The 15,799-nt window shown below is 46.6% G+C and overlaps 1 protein-coding gene across 3 annotated transcripts in view; it reads right to left on the bottom strand.

Moving 5' to 3' along the window:
* Ano6 (anoctamin 6) overlaps nt 1–15,799 on the bottom strand; it is a 186,218-nt gene that overhangs the window by 17,755 nt on the left and 152,664 nt on the right. For all 3 annotated transcript variants that reach the window (XM_021183694.2, XM_021183693.1, XM_029469721.1), the window contains 5 exons: nt 13,694–13,771; nt 8,931–9,156; nt 7,733–7,902; nt 7,432–7,529; nt 1,460–1,590 (listed from right to left, as the gene is read on the bottom strand). In XM_021183694.2, the coding sequence (XP_021039353.1) occupies nt 1,460–1,590; nt 7,432–7,529; nt 7,733–7,902; nt 8,931–9,156; nt 13,694–13,771 (703 nt within the window). The remainder of the gene's footprint in view (nt 1–1,459; nt 1,591–7,431; nt 7,530–7,732; nt 7,903–8,930; nt 9,157–13,693; nt 13,772–15,799) is intronic.

Genomic DNA, 15,799 nt, shown 5'->3' with positions numbered 1-15,799 from the left:
GCTTTCTAAGTCATTGGGAATTGTTGGGGTGGCGGTAAGGGGTGGCTATAAAGCATTGTAAGAAATCTCAAAGTCTGTTATGACAGAATATATCATATATATATTATAGGGTAGGATGAGACCAAATTAATTAGTTTATAACTAATAGGCCTATGAAACTCTAAAAGTCCGATTTTCTTCCCAAAAGCATGGCTCTGTAGTTTTCCTCTTAAAGCCATACATTTAGCTAATTGATTGGGGTAAGAACAACTTCCCATAAAGTCTTTTTTTGGTGGGGAGAGGCTCAGGCAGATAGCGTTCTATAGCAGAGTGCTATTATTGCTGCTGATAATGGCCCTGGCGAGAGACAGTTAGGACATACACCTGACTTACACTTCATGCCACACTGATGCTGCAGCCTTAATAAAACCCCATCCTGATAAAACGCAAAGACAGAACTTCAAATCTGACCCCAGGCTGATAACAGATACAAAGTTATCTACGTGGACTGTCTACTCACCCAGACAAACAGATATTCCTGGGTATTATGCATATTTTTGAAAAGATATATAGAATGTGATTTAATAACCCACCCACTATCTGCAGGAAACAATGCCCTAGAAAAGACACAAACTGCTATGTGTAAACGTAAGGCCTGTCAGATTTTATGCCTGTTTTTCTGTTCTCACTACCCTAAAAAAAATAAAAATAAAAATAATTGTGATGCTTTGTAAAGTTTAGGTGAAAGGGCAGAGATACGGAATACATGAACAGTTAGCCATCTTTTAGATTTAGCATGTCATTCACAATAGAAAGGTTAGTGTTTTCAAAGGAAACCTGTTCTGAGATACATCTATCAAAGGCAACAGAGCTTAAAGCCACACATAACCTATGACAAACAAGAGCCCAAGCAAGTGATTCACAAATGTACAGGACATTCAGGGAGGTAGGGCAGGACCTGTGCCAAGTCCTAACTCACTCCAGGCCAGTACCCTGTCTCCATCTCATGGTACCACCCTGCAAGGAGGAAACAAGAGGCCATCTCTGGCAGGACCCAGGTATGAAAGTCAGTAGAGACTCCTCCTGTTATGAGGGAGCAGCTCTCACAGGCTGGCTCTGTGATCATGTCCCAGCCAATCACAGTGTCTGCATGGACTTGAGCCTAAGCTGACTGAATCAGGAAAGTGTCACAGACAACACAGCGCGAACACCCTGAGAACTCCCAGTAAAGCCAGGCATCAAGGAAAATCCCATCTCATTGCCCAGTAATAAATCCTTAGCTTTGAACAACATAAACATTAACAAAACCACACCCAGCCATCATATCTGAAAGCTTTGACTTTTCTCTACCATATAATTTTATCCTGGTAGCGACAAACACACCACTCTTCATATCGCTTCAATGCACTAAATTCTGTGGCTCAGCGACAGATGCTTTCCAACTCCAACACATATCCAACACAATGTACAGAAAACTTACTCATTTCAAGATACTCATAGAACAAGCCCAGCTTGCCCATGGGCTGCAGATGGTAATCCTGTTCCCATCGTGGGGTTATCGTTTCTGATCCCGAGACTCGTTTATATCGTCCAATTAGATTCATAACCCATCTGTCAGAAAGATCAAATTATAAATTAGAACACACACTGTCAGACCCTGCATCATGAAGCATTTCTTGCTGTCTCAAAGCTGAATATGTAATCCTCCCAAGAAATTGAGTCTCTCTTCTGCATGTTAAACATCTTCAGTTTGCCCAATTTTCCCCCATCTAATCATTCAAAAATATATATATTTTCAGTATGAAACATTTCAGTGAAATAAGCAGAAGGAAGACAGAGATGCAAGCTAGTCCTAGTCGCTGTAGACAAGTTCTGTTTGTAACAGTGTGCAGGGAGAACCAGGGATGGTGTCTTAGTTAGGGTTTTACTGCTGTGAGCAGACACCATGACCAAGACAGCTCTCATAAGGACAACATTTAATTGGGGCTGGCTTAGAGCTTCAGAGGTGCAGTCCAGTATCATCAAGGCAGGAGCATGGCAGCATCCAGGCAGGCATGGTCCAGGAGGAGCTGAGAGTTCTACATCTTCATTGGAAGGCTGCTAGTGGAAGACTGACTTCCAGGCAGATGAGGGTCTTAAAGCCCACACCAACAGGGCCACACCTTCAAATAGTGCCACTCCCTGGGCCAAGCATATACAAACCATGACAGATGGTCATCTTATGATAGTAACTGTGAGGATCTGAAGGAGGCAGAAGGCTGAGCATCAAGCCAAGAACCTCCAGGCTCGGGTGCTTCCTAGTGACTTCAGACAGCCTGGCCAGGAGGACACCTGCTTTTGACAGCTCAACACAGAAGCTCCTGTGATCCCAGGAAGTAAGAAGCAAAGACAGCATACCGGTGTGGGATCTCTGAGACAGTGGGGGGACCGGGAGTTCTTAGCTGAGGGAAGTGAGGGGCTACTGCAGAAATGATAAAATAAGTCTCAGACTTGGCCTCAAACACAAACAACTTGAGGACAACAGAAGAGATGCAGGTCCCCCAGATGAGGGTGCAGAGCCTGCCCTGCGCATCGCTCCATTCTGCTCCATTCCAGCCTTTTCTCCTTTTGAACATGCTGCTCTGTCCCTGATACATGCTTGCCCTCCTCATAGCAATCTGCCTTGAAAACAGATCTGAGACGGCAACAGAATTAATTGGCTATGCATCTGTGACAAAACTCCGCCTCCTCAAGTGACAGCTGGCTTCAAGTACACACACAACGTCTCCTACACTTCCGTTGCTTAGACAATAGGTTTGTGTGGGCCTGAAATTCTGACAGTGAAGACCCATCACGGGACTCTAAAGAGAAATGCTATAAACTGGTGCAGGCCCTCACCTGTTCTTTGAGCCCACCCAGTGTTTAAAATGTGAGGCTGACAAGAGTTGTTGACTCACTGTGCTGGTCTCACGCTAGCTTCCCCTGACTACTAGTGAGACCTGACTCAGGGCAGACACTCTTCTAGTGAACATAGCCCTCGCTTCCCCATCTCTTCCCACTTCCTCCATAGGAGGCCAGGCAAGGAGGAACTCAGACTCAGAGGCCCCTGAAACCCACACTCTCCTGTTCTCCGGCTTTCCTGGTGAGTCAAAAAATGTCCATGGGATGGATGTCCACTAGCCCGGGATGATGTCAGGACTAATGGGAATCCAGACAGGGAAAAGGGGTCAGGAGGCTTCCCCACGCTCTCAGGACCTCCTGCTCACCAGTAGGAGCTAACAGGCGGAGGCCACTGAATATGGAGCTATGACTGGAATGTTGAGACACCAGACCATGTGGACGGATAGCTCCTGCTTAAAGATGTCATTGTTTGTTGACAGCAAAACCCTCCTGTATGTCGACGCAAAGATCTGAGGACACTTTAGAATCTTTAGTGCTGCAACCATCGCAGGGGCTCTACCATAGGTGACAGCAAGCCATGATAAACAAGGGCCTGCTCTCGGGTGGTTGGTGTGCGCTGCCTCCCACTCCCCTGCCTTTTCTGAACACTGTCCGTGGCCTAGAACAAGCAGGCATTTTCTTTCTGGGCTTCTGTCCTGGTACATTACCTAACTCAGCAGATACTTCTTCCTCTCATGCTATCTCCCCACGCACCGTAGGCCACAGTAGCTGACTCTCTGCCTGGCTTTATGAGTTATAGACTCTAAGCCTATTGTTCCGTTTTTCCGAGTTCAATTACTCATCTGTAATAGAGACTCATTCATCTTCTGAGTCTTTGAACTTTTTTTTTTAAACAACAACAGCAACAACAACAACAACAACAACAAACTGGACTGTGATTCTGGAGCCAGATCTCAACCTTGACTACACGTGGGAATTACACCACAGAACTTGAAAGAAAGAAAAAAAAAAAGCAACAGGTTCCCCCCCCCCCCAAGCCGAGACTAGAAGCAGAGGTTACAAAGTAACTCCTGTACAAATTTACCATAACATTAACAGAACACGGTGATAAAACTTTGTATCTCATTTTCTCTTGGCCTTTTATCAAACTAGAGTCAGGTGTCATTTCCCGTTAGTACATCCCACCTAGAAGCCCCCACCATGTCCTGAATATTTCAGTGTTCTTGTGAAGGGGTCAGTGTAACTATGGAGGCCTTGTCCAGGCCCCTTTTGAGGAGGTTTTCTCTACTATAGTATCTTCTCTTGTTATGTAAATGCATTGTTATTTTGAAAAGATAAGAGATACACAGAGAGAAAGAAATGTGACAGCTGTCCCCCTGGCTGAACACCCAAGGACACTAATGTTCTAGGTCTTTTAGGGTTTTCATTATTCAATGTTATCATCATCTTTGGAGAAGAAAAACCCTAGACTGTCTCACACATCAGTGCTGTAATGACCAGCAGCTGACATTCTCTGGCTCCTGCAAAACACCATATAATTTATTGATGATCTGCCTATGAGACCAAGACAACACTCACTCAGGGGCTCATGCCCAGTGCCTGCTCTGTACTGGGAACCAGTCTAGCTGTAGGCTCAGTGTAGTCTAGGAATCTATGTGGAATGAAGGGTGTGGGCCTGAAACAGCCAAGTCTTGAGAAATTCTCATCAAATATCCTTTACTGTGTTCCTCTGGCATAGCAACCTCATACGAAAGGAGCTGGGATGACTCTTCCCTTGCTCTGACACTCTTCAGAGGAGTAAGGGTCTGGGGAGCAGAGGTGACGGGCACTCCACTGTTCTGGATTCTGTGTGGAAGCAGGGAACTGGCCTACACAGAAAAATGGCCCCAGGGAGGCTGTCGTGACCGACACTTGGCAGTCTTGGGTCTCGATCCAGTGGAAGAGAATTAACAAGCGATGACATCAGTATCTTTAAGCCAGAATAGAAATCTGTGATTGTTAACAATAAGCTTACCTGGAGTCAAAGCATGGACAGGCCCTGGGTGCTGCAGGTCACATTTCAATTGCTCATAATGAATTTAGGAAATACACGCTACCCACTAACATTTAAAGCTCAGAAAACAGCTCACTGCCAAGCAGTTACTTAATCAAACAATTTAGTGTTAAACAACCTACTTGGCTTAGAAAATGCTCCCTTAGTAGTCTAAGAATGAGTTAAGTGGTTTTTTTTTTTTTTAAATACATTTTCATATTGAAACAGCCTGATTTGTGCATGACCTACTTTCACTTATCTGGGAAAACACAAATATGAACTTGATGAAAGGGAGGGCTGTTTGCTGTGCAGCAGGATCAGAGCTATCTCACAGCTAAACCTGGAATCCTTTCCTGGGATGGGAGCGGTGTCTTTACTTTAAGAAGGGCCTTGACAGGTCACACAGAACAGGGTGGGTAAAGCCCCAGCAAAGAATGTGGGTGCCCTGAAACCCAGTCGGCTAACTATTCCAGAGAGAATGAACAGAAACCTGGCAGTGAGGGAGGCAAAGATTCAGGGCAAAAAAGAGCTGGGAGCTGGAGTGTAGTGGGAGTTGTATGTGGAGAGGCAGTGCAGTGAAGTATGCAGGGGACATCAGCCTGCACGCGGTGGTGAGTTCTAAGCAAGTCCATCCCACTGCCCAGTGGGATAAAAGGCATTACAAAGAAATTTACATTTTGAAATTAAAATCCTTCCTAAGTTTACCTCCATGCTGGAGGACGCTAGGGAGAGGGGACACTGTTAGTACTGGCACAGAATAGAGAGGAGTCAACAGAGGAGGCACAGAAGAAGGGCGACCAGAAGTTTCATGAAAACAAAAAATGGAAGCCAGAAAGTGCTTTTGCCAAAGGATGTGTGTGGTCAGAACAGCCTCCAGGGAGGTTCCCTGCAGGCCTCCTAAAGATCTGAAGAGTGTCAGGTTCCAAGAAAGCAGCCACTACAGTACGGGAGGCCATCTTTCATGGCACAGTGAGGGCTGAGAACCATAGAATGGAGCAGCACTTTGACAGGCAGCTTCCCAAGGCAAAGGCTCAGGAGACCTCAAGGCCTGAAAAGGCCAAAGCAGATTCACGGGAGAACTGGAAAGGCCTTGGGTAGCCAACGCCTTGAAGTTAGCTCAGTTAGACCCATGCCAGACTTCTGACCTCTGGGATGGGAAGACATTGGACCTTATTTTATCCTATTAAGCATGTAATAATTTGTTAAACTGCAATGGAAAACTAGTGCAAAACTGCAATGGAAAAACATGCAATGGAAAAAAAAAGCGTCCTGTTTGCACAAAATACAGGTAGCGCTGGACTGTGGACAGATCCTACAGCAGGGCCCTTGCTAACAATGGGGAGCTGCTGTGGTGATTGTTTCTGATATCTCAGGGGTCACAGGAGGTGTCTGAAGTCATGGGATCCTAGAGTCAAATCCCACTGTAAGTTCACCCTGCCAGTGTGATCTGGGTAAGTCACATAATCCCTTTAAGCCACAGATCTTCGTTAGCAAAAGGGAGATTAAGATTTATGAAATCAAGCTATGTGAGTATGTACCAGCACACATAAACATATACACATGAAAACACACAGCTCTTAGTGCAGAGACTGGCACATATTAGGCATGTGACATGTTACTATTGATGACTTCTGTATGCATGGGTGGGGGATGCTATGCAAATTTGTGGTAATATGAAGTTCACAGTGCTAAGAACCCTTTCTCTCTCTCTCTCTCTCTCTCTCTCTCTCTCTCTCTCTCTCTCTTGATTTACTTATTATTATACATAAGTATACTATAGCTGGCTTCAGATGCACCAGAAGAGGTCATCAGATCTCATTACAGGGGGGTTGTGAGCCACCATGTGGTTGNTGGGATTTGAACTCAGGACCTTTGGAAGAGCAGCCAGTGCTCTTACCCACTGAGCCATCTCTCCAGACCACAAGGGCCCTTTCTCAAAGGTCTGTTTACACAGCCATCTCAGTGATAACCTGAGAGACATAAACTACAGCAGGTAGGATTTCTGTTAGAGATGAAGATGAAGGTCTTCTATAACTACCGTGTGTGCTTGTGTGCATCTGCGTGTATTCGGGTGTGCACTCAAGTGTGCAGGAGCATGTAAATTCCAGGGGTTGACATCATGTGTCTTCCTCAATCTTCATCATCTAGCTTCTTTGAGGCATGGTCTATCCTTGAGCCCAGAGCTCCCCAGTTGAGCTATGCTCATGCACTGGCCAGTGAGCTCCAGGGCTCCTCTTGTTTCTCCCTCCCCAACACTACAGGGCAGGTGTTTGTGGGAGTGCCTGGTTTTTTTACATGGGCACTGGGAGTCTCCAATTCCCCAGGAAGCACATTACAACTGAGCTGTCTGCTGAGCCTCTCTCTATAATTATTAAACACATAACAAACTCCCGGTTGGACCTTTTGTCCAGAGGCCTTCAATTTCAATGCATTCTAATCTGCTTTTAAGACAGACGCATGGCTCCATGGGTAAACTGTTTCAGTGGGTGGGCTGGCCTGTCCCCCTTCCTGCCACCCAGGACCACCTATGCAGTACTCACGGGAGCAAGACTTCTTGTATGTTATTCCAGATTGCCTTTCCCCCCATGATGATCGTCAGCTGTGTGGTCAGTTCAAGGAGGCAGCCCCCCGGGTCACACTGGCAGGTTACAAAGAGAACAACATTTAGGTTCCAGGTGTAGTAACTTGCAAAGAAGAAGCACCACATTAACATCTCTATTTGTTCTCTTGGCTAAAAATATCTCAGAAATACACAAGGAAGTCACTATTCATTAGGCAGCTGAGAGAAAGCAAGCAGACAACTCAGCCGTCAAGAGAGTAACATGTCTTTGTTTCTCTCACCTCTTCGTTTCTGTATTTGCCCAGCAAGTACACTGGGTCCCCGGGATAACCCACGAATTTGCCCTTGAAGAATGCAATGTAGAAGCACGAGGAGTAATAGTTGACAAACTGGAACAAGAACATCTTCATGGTCAGGCTGTTCTCATAATCAGTCTGGGTCCTTGGGAGCTCTGCAGTTAGATCAACAAGAGAGACGCTGAGATTCCAAACAGCGCTGAGACCCAAAGCAAAGACTCCGCTACCCCAGATAACACACACACACTGAAAGAAATATGATTCACACTGTTTCAATTTAACCTGCTTTCCAATCCTTAATTTAGCCGCTGTGTTAATTCTGAGTTTACACATTGTTTTGAGTTTTCTTAGCAAATAAACATGATATCCCCCATGGCAAGTTACACGTGCACATACATGCGCGCGTGCACACACACACACACATACATGCACGCACGAACACTTCTCCTTAAAACCTATAAATACTATGTTATCAAATATTAGCAAGAACTGTTTTGGTCTAAAATCTCTAGCTATCTTTGTTGTGGTGCTAGGGATCAAACCCAGGACCTGTGCCACTGAGCAACTCTGCCAACCCCGTAGAAAATCAGCTCTGAAATGCCTAGCGAAGACTGTTCTTTTGTCTTCCGGAACTGTAAGATCTGATGGAAACAGTGGGGCAGGAGTAACTGGCTAGAGGCATTTGGGAAGCCCGGGCTGACCTCTGACCATCACTCTTGAGAAAGACCCAAATGCATGCACCATGTGGGAAGCTCCCGACTCTAGCCATGAAGCAGCTGCCTGGGACGCAAGCCATCCAGAAGCGGCACTCGTTACAGCAGGCAGCACTGAAGAGAACTTCATTAGCAGAGGTGGCATGGGAGACGGCAGGCACCCACCAGTGTGGCTGTTTGCTCTGTGACAGAGGCGTGCGCTTGGAGCAGAGCAGAGACCCTATTCTGCCTGTTCGCAATAAAGACACCATGTGCTTTCAGCGGCGGAACACGGGAGCTAATGGAACGGAACATATTCTTCAGCCTGATGTGCCTATAGAGCTCGGACATTACCTCCGTTGTCTCTTCAAATACAAAGATGCGCATGCGCACAGCTTACTTCAGAGCGATATGCCCACGCTCGAAAGTCGCTACCGATCTTAACCCGCAGGAATGAGAACAGCTCAGTGGCTTTCCGGGCAGAACCTCACCGAAGTTGGTGATCATGATGGCCACCTTCTCGTAGATCGTGTTGAGGATCATGATGATGATGAAGCTGATGATGGAGGCTGTGATGGATGTGGCCATCTGTGGGGTCAGGTACTTCTGGATCGGGTCTGTCCCGTTGGGGTTCTTGGGAAGCGTTGTGGAAAATACGATGAACACGGACAGCCTGTAGACAATGATCCCGATCACAGAGGCGATGATGAGCAGGATCTGAAACCATCAGCGATGCGGCAGCGTGAGCCTCCGCAGGAGTCAGTCAGCGCTGTACTGGGGCTGGACCCACGCTCACATAATGAAGGGGCGGGTGCCCCACAGGGGAAATCTCACATAAGTGCCACGAGAGGAAATGGGGGTAGAGTAGGAAGAAACGGGAGAGCCAAAGAGGAAGCACCCACTTGAGAGGGATACTATTGACGGTCATACTGTGTGCCGGGCAGGAGAGGACATGGTATGTTACTTGCTGTGTGTTCTGTACAATTGTCCTGTAAAGTGTCACTAAAGAATGTCTATGTCAGGCTGGAGAGACGGCTCAGCGGGTAAGAGCACTGACCGCTCTTCCTAAGGTCCTGAGTTAAAATCCCAGCAACCACATGGTGGCTCACAACCGTCTATAATGGGATCTGATGCCCTCTTCTGGTGTGTGTGAAGACAGCTACAGTGTACTTATTTATAATAATAAATAAATCTGAGGGCCGGAGGCCAGCAGAGGTCCTGAGTTCAATCCCTAGCAACTGCACGATGGCTCACAACCACCTGTACAGCTACAGTGTACTCATATATAAAATAAATGAATCAATAAATATTTTTTTTTAAAAAAAAGAATGTCTATGTCAAAAGGAGCTTTATCTTCAGATAGCACAAAGGTGGAGGGACCTTCGAGATCAATGGTTCTCCTTTGGAGGCGAAGTGACATGGATCACACAGGGATCATGTAACAGGCATCCTGCCTATCAGTTATTTACATGACAATTCCTAACAGTAGCAAAATTACAGTTACGGAGTAGCTGCGAAATAATTTTACAGTTCTGGGTGGGTGGGTGGATGGGTGGGGGTCACCACAACATGAGGAAGTGTATTAAAGGGTCGGAGCATCGGGAAGGTTGAGAACTGCTGTCTTAGGTAGAAAGAGTGTTTACGATCCCAGAAGCTGTGAAAGTGTCCCTTAGGTGTGGAGTTAGCCAGGGTTTCTGCAGTCCATCCCTCCCATCAGAGAACCAGTCACGAAGAGTCCATGGGGGCTGGCTTTGCCTTTACCACGGGAGCAGCGGGGTCTGACTGGAGCACTAGCCGAGGTACCGGGTATTGGCAGCAGCTCTCTGCTTTAAGGGCTTCTCATGGTTTCACACTCAGCTGTCATGCACACCTGCGTCCCCTCGAGCTCCGCTCTATGGACCTGCTGCACTTCTGAATCCCACTTCCCGGGATCACCAGGGTGCCCTCCACAGAGCCTACACATGATTTTACTTTCTCAGGAAACAGGTTGGCTTCCTCTGGCCAGTTTATGGTCAGGAGGCACCACAACACAAGGAACTAACTGTATTAAAGGTTCACAGGGTGGGGAAGGTTGAGAAGCCCTGGTTCAGACACCGTCGGAGTGGCCATTTGTCCCTATGGTTTCTTCCTTGGATATACTTTAGTACCATGGGCTCCGCCTCATTGCTCATGATGACAGCCAGGGTGGCGGTGTGGGGAGCTACAGAGAACAAGAACTCCAGAACCTAGCAAGGCTCACCCTACGTCAACATATAGGGAAGAGGAGCTGCAGATTTCTGCATGGGAACCCCAGCTCTGCCGCTGGCTGCGGACCCCTGTACATGTTTACCCCCCTCCCCACTCCCCTGGCTTCACTCTCCCCATCCAATGGGCAGAATACTCCTCTAAGGCCTAGGACTAGCACTGGGTAGTATTCGCTATGACCATGGCAAACAAAGTGTTAAAAAGACGTTTCCTTCCTTGCTGTGCCATCTGCATACAGAGAAGGCATTGTATTTCCCTGTATTCTCGCTCATTATCTCCTTTCCTCTTTCACAGTTAAGTCTTGTGAAATGAAAAGGATCTGTGTGTGTGTGTGTGTGTGTGTGTGTGTGCACATGGGCGCGCACATGTGTAAATTAACTAAGGCTGAGAAAAATTGTATTATGCTGATGGAAGAAGTCACTGCCTTTTTCCAAAACAGGCCATTTAATAAAAACCTTTCTAATAATCCCCCCCTCCACCCCCAATTACTTTTATAATTATTCATCACCAGAGCACCCTTGGAGTGAGCTCTCACTGCCAAGCTCGACACTCTTTTGCCGGTGGATTGTCTAATTAGTCTGTACCGTAGGCAGGGTTAGAAGCCTGAGATACCACACAGGCTGAGAGAGTAAAAATTTGTTCTAGATTAAGCCAACAGGAGGGGAAAGCGTGGGAGTCAGACACAGACCTCCAAAGCTCTGCTTCCCACTGGCCTGCCCCGCCCTTGGCTTGGGTAACAAATGCTGGTACCTTTCCAGGGCTGTTCTAAAACCTGCTAGGTCTCCATGACTGGCTGTGGGGTTTGCTGGGTTTGCTTGGTCTTCTTGGAGCAGGGCACACTCGCCCCTCAGGTTTATCTTTTTCAGACTCTGACATATTTCAGATCGCTGCAGAGAACTCCACAGTGGACTGACATAGATCCCTTCCCCCTCGAGGAGAGAAGCTGGCCTTTCCTCTGTAGAGTCAACCTCTCCTAAACCCTCAGCCTACTGGGTACCTACTGGATAATTAAGTTGGAGTTACCAGATCTCACCGAAATTATACCCAGACTTCCAGGAACTGATAAACCCAACGTCACTATCACATACACTAAAGGGAAATTGGCTTTATCACCTCCAATTAAAAACAAAAACAAACCTTTTAATTATAAAAGGTACTATCAAGAAAATAGGTAAGATAACTATGAAAAGCAAAATTATTTCAGAATTATGCCTTATTTGCACATTAAAAGCCACTTTTTGAATCATTTGTATCTTTCTTTCCCTTGAACTCATCATAAACCTTACGAATATCACACATCATGGATATGCCATGAGCAAACTTTTTTTATGGAAATGCAGCCTTCCACTGTCTGGCTGAGTCTGAAGTAGGCCATTTTAGACGGTGGTGTTCAAGTGTGTATAGGCCTATGTGTGAGCACGCGTGTTATAAAATGTGATAATGTCTGTGAAAATATTCTCGCCTCTCCATAACACCTGTCCCTTTCATGACAAGATCTTGCTATGTGGCCCACGATGACTTCGGATTAACCATCCTGTCTTGGTTCTGTGAAAACTGACATGACAGATCAGTGCGGCCACGCCGGACTTGGACATGTTTCTTGATGGACAGTCTGTAAGAGCTAAAGTAAGCAAACACACACACATCTTTCTGAGCCACCTGCTTTCTAGGAAAGACTGAGAAACAAAATCACCTGCTCTCGTTGGAGAGGTTGACACGGCAGCCTGTCACCTCGACATGGCGCTTCCGAGAGGCAGAGAGCAGAATCTCACAATGAGCACGGATCTCTTCCTACCAGGTTCAGGATGTGCTCCTATATGGGCCACTGTATTTTTCTCGGTTAGTGCATACGTGTGCTGTCACCTGCTACTGAGCTCCTGCAGCTGTGGGGGCTCCATCCTAAGGTATCAGTCTTGTGTCGCCTCCCGTGTGTTTATATGTCTCCGGGTATTTTGTTTATATTCAGTGTGTCAAAATCTGGCTTTTCTTAAATGCCTTCCGCTGCTAGTGGAGTTTAGAAAAGTCGCTTTAGACCCAGAAAGTACCTTCACTCGTTTTTGTTTCTATTGACGGCTTACGGTTTAAAGTATTCTGGCATTTGTTGCGGCATGCCATCCAAAGTGGTTGCCTTCCTTTCCTCAGTAACCAGCAAGTGTTTCCAGTGTTCATTAACTCACTCTGGAGCTACAAGTCTTCATTCCTGATGCATTAAATCCCTGCCTCAGAGCCGGGATCTGGCTGCCACGTCACATCCTTTGATCTCTTTAATCCTAAGCCAAACAAAACTGTCATTAAATTGTACTACTAATAGTTTAGTTAGTTAGCTTGTTTTGTTTTTGAGATAGGGTTTCTCTTCGTCTATTCCCAGCTGTCCTAGAACTTGCTCTGTGGACCAGGCTGGCCTTGAACTCACAGTGATCTACCTGTCTCTGCCTCCTGAGTACTGGGATTAAAGGTGTACACCACCGCTATTGAGCTAATATGTTTTTTATTAATAACAAACAGAACTAGTTTGTAAAGTCTGATGGTTTTAGCAATTTTTTCTCGTCTAAAATCAGATTTTAAAACCTCTTTTCTTTTGTTTTTAATCCCTTCTTCTTTGGCATATATTTTTGGTATGGAAAGTCCTAAGATTTAAACATTAACTAATTAACATTAGTTGTTGCTGTTGCAATTTCTTAGCGTTCTTACTGCCTCCTACTTGGGTTCTTCAGTAATGGCCGGAAACCCCTGATCTGCTGACAGGAATTGAGTGAAGAAACAGAAGAGCCACAAATGGACAATGGAGAAGGAACCCTGACCTGGCAATACTCCACGTGACAGCCAGGGAGCGCTCTAGCGCCATCTCTCTCTGGGACCATGTAGCAACCACACCTTTCTAGAGGAGACCATGTAGGCCTGGCTGGCACTTCCCTCAATATTTTAAAGGAGATAGTAAAAAAAAAAAGTGTCATGTAATAAAGAGAAAGTTAAACAGTTACTCAAACAGAGGCTCGAGACAGCTTCTTACCCAGAAGAAGACGGCGCTCGCACACAGGGTGACCCGGATGCACTTCCCACAGGCGGTAAATGGGATGCGCTCCTCCTCCTGGTGAATAGAAACGGCTGGTCAAGGGGGCAGCACCAGCAGAGCTGCTGACATCTCGGGGTGCGTCAACAGATCTTAGACTTAAAAACAAATCAACCTCTAGCTTGCCGGCATACTGTTCTCACTCGTGACCGCGTAGTTAGTAATCTCAGATGGACACAGAGGCCATGTTCAGGGTTGGCTTGTCTTGGTGGTGGATATTTACTCACCCGGCAAATGCTCTCAGCCATCAGAACCATGGGTTCTGGTCAAGGTTTTTTTTTTTTTTTTCTTCCGAGACAGGGTTTCTCTGTATAGCCCTGGCTGTCTTGGATCTCACTTTGTAGACCAGGCTGTCTCGAACTCAGAAATCCGCCTGCCTCTGCTTCCCAAGTGCTGGGATTAAAGGCATGTGCCACCACGCCCTGCCTAAATTTTATATATTAGCGTGGTATAACAATGAACTTCTGGGGAGTTTCCATCTTACAATTTACCAAGAGTAAAGACAACACTCTTCCTGACTTCCTCAGAAGAATAGCCAGAGGTGTAGCGCCAGAGGTGTAGCGCCAGGTGTGTACCTTAGCTGGTGCTCATTCTGTGCCTAGTACCCGAAGTGACCTTCAGACGCACCCCTCTCCCCAGTCCTCAGTATAGCAACACTGACACTCTATCACGTCCACTTTATGGATGAGGGGATTGAGGCGCAGATCTGGGATCAGCCCATCCATAAGCTGCTGGGTTAGGACCTGAGCCTCAGCTTGCAGTGTCAGCAACACAGGACTCTGCTCTCTAACCCAGGAGGATGTACAAAGGCAACAGAGGAAGAACAAGGAATAAAGAACAGTGAAATCTCATTTGGAAATTTTACTAAACAGCATTTCACAGTGGGTGGGGGTGAGGGTTAGTTCATTAGCTGACCATTTTAAATGGCCAGACCATCTCCCCTCTGGTTCTCTGGAGGCTTTGTCATTGCATGAATTACAGCTTTCATACTGGAATATCCTAGGTACTGCCCTGTACTCTCTAGCAAACAGCAGTCATTATTTAGGAAGGGGGCTTCCTGCATCCCAAATGTTACCTGCTGTGCTATTTATAAGATGAGGATGCTCAGGTATTCTCCATCCCTTATAGCACCCACAGTCTGAAAATCTGGAGGGTACTAACTTAGAAAACTACAGTTGGGGACATTTCAGACACTTGGTAAAAGAATTTTCCACCCAGGAGTGGTGGCTCCTATTCCAAACCTTCTGTGGGAACAGATTCCCACACTGATGACTAAGAACAGCTCTGTTGACAGAAATACCACAAACACCCAGAAATCACCTATTGGGGGGTTGGGGATGTAGGGGCAGATTTCTTCTTTTGGCAGCAGTAGTCACAACAGGCAGACTCTTTCAGTGACAGATGCCACACACAGTGCTGGCACACAGTAGGGCCATATACATTCCTGTCCTTCAACCCCTTCTGACTTTAGGATAAGAGTCACAGGATTTTTTTGTGTGTACAGCCCAACCAGAACCTGGGCCAGTGACTGAGCACAAGACAGAAGGGCAGCTGGGCGAGCCCAGGATGATAACTGGATGCAAGGAAGCTGCCTGTGATGACTGAGGCTCACCTGTACCCGCTAACATGGCTTCCTTAAACAACAACGCCTCCCTTTCCCTCTCTAAAATATACCCATTTTACTGTTACTGCATAAGAAGGACCACAGTGGTCTCCTACATACACTGTCCTAAGCAGTGTCCAGACACATCTGGGATACTCAGCACCTCAATGGTGCCATGATGGGCTCAGGCACCTACACTGTTCAAGCCCCTTGATGGCCTGGTGGATCATGTTGTGAACCACTGCAGAGAGAGCACTGCACTGCATCCCCTTGCTGAGAACCTGCAGAGAGAGCACTGTACTGCGTCCCCTTGCTGAGAACCTGCAGAGAGCACTGCACTCCATCCCCTTGCTGAGAACCTGCAGAGAGCACTGCACTGCATCCCCTTGCTGAGAACCTGCAGAGAGAGCACTGCACTGCATCCCCTTGCTGAGAACCTGCAG

This window comes from Mus caroli, chromosome 15, assembly GCF_900094665.2.
Source record: "Mus caroli chromosome 15, CAROLI_EIJ_v1.1, whole genome shotgun sequence".
NCBI lineage: Eukaryota > Metazoa > Chordata > Mammalia > Rodentia > Muridae > Mus > Mus caroli.
The sequence above is the reverse complement of the archived record's forward strand: the minus strand, read 5'-3'. Positions and strand labels throughout refer to the sequence as shown.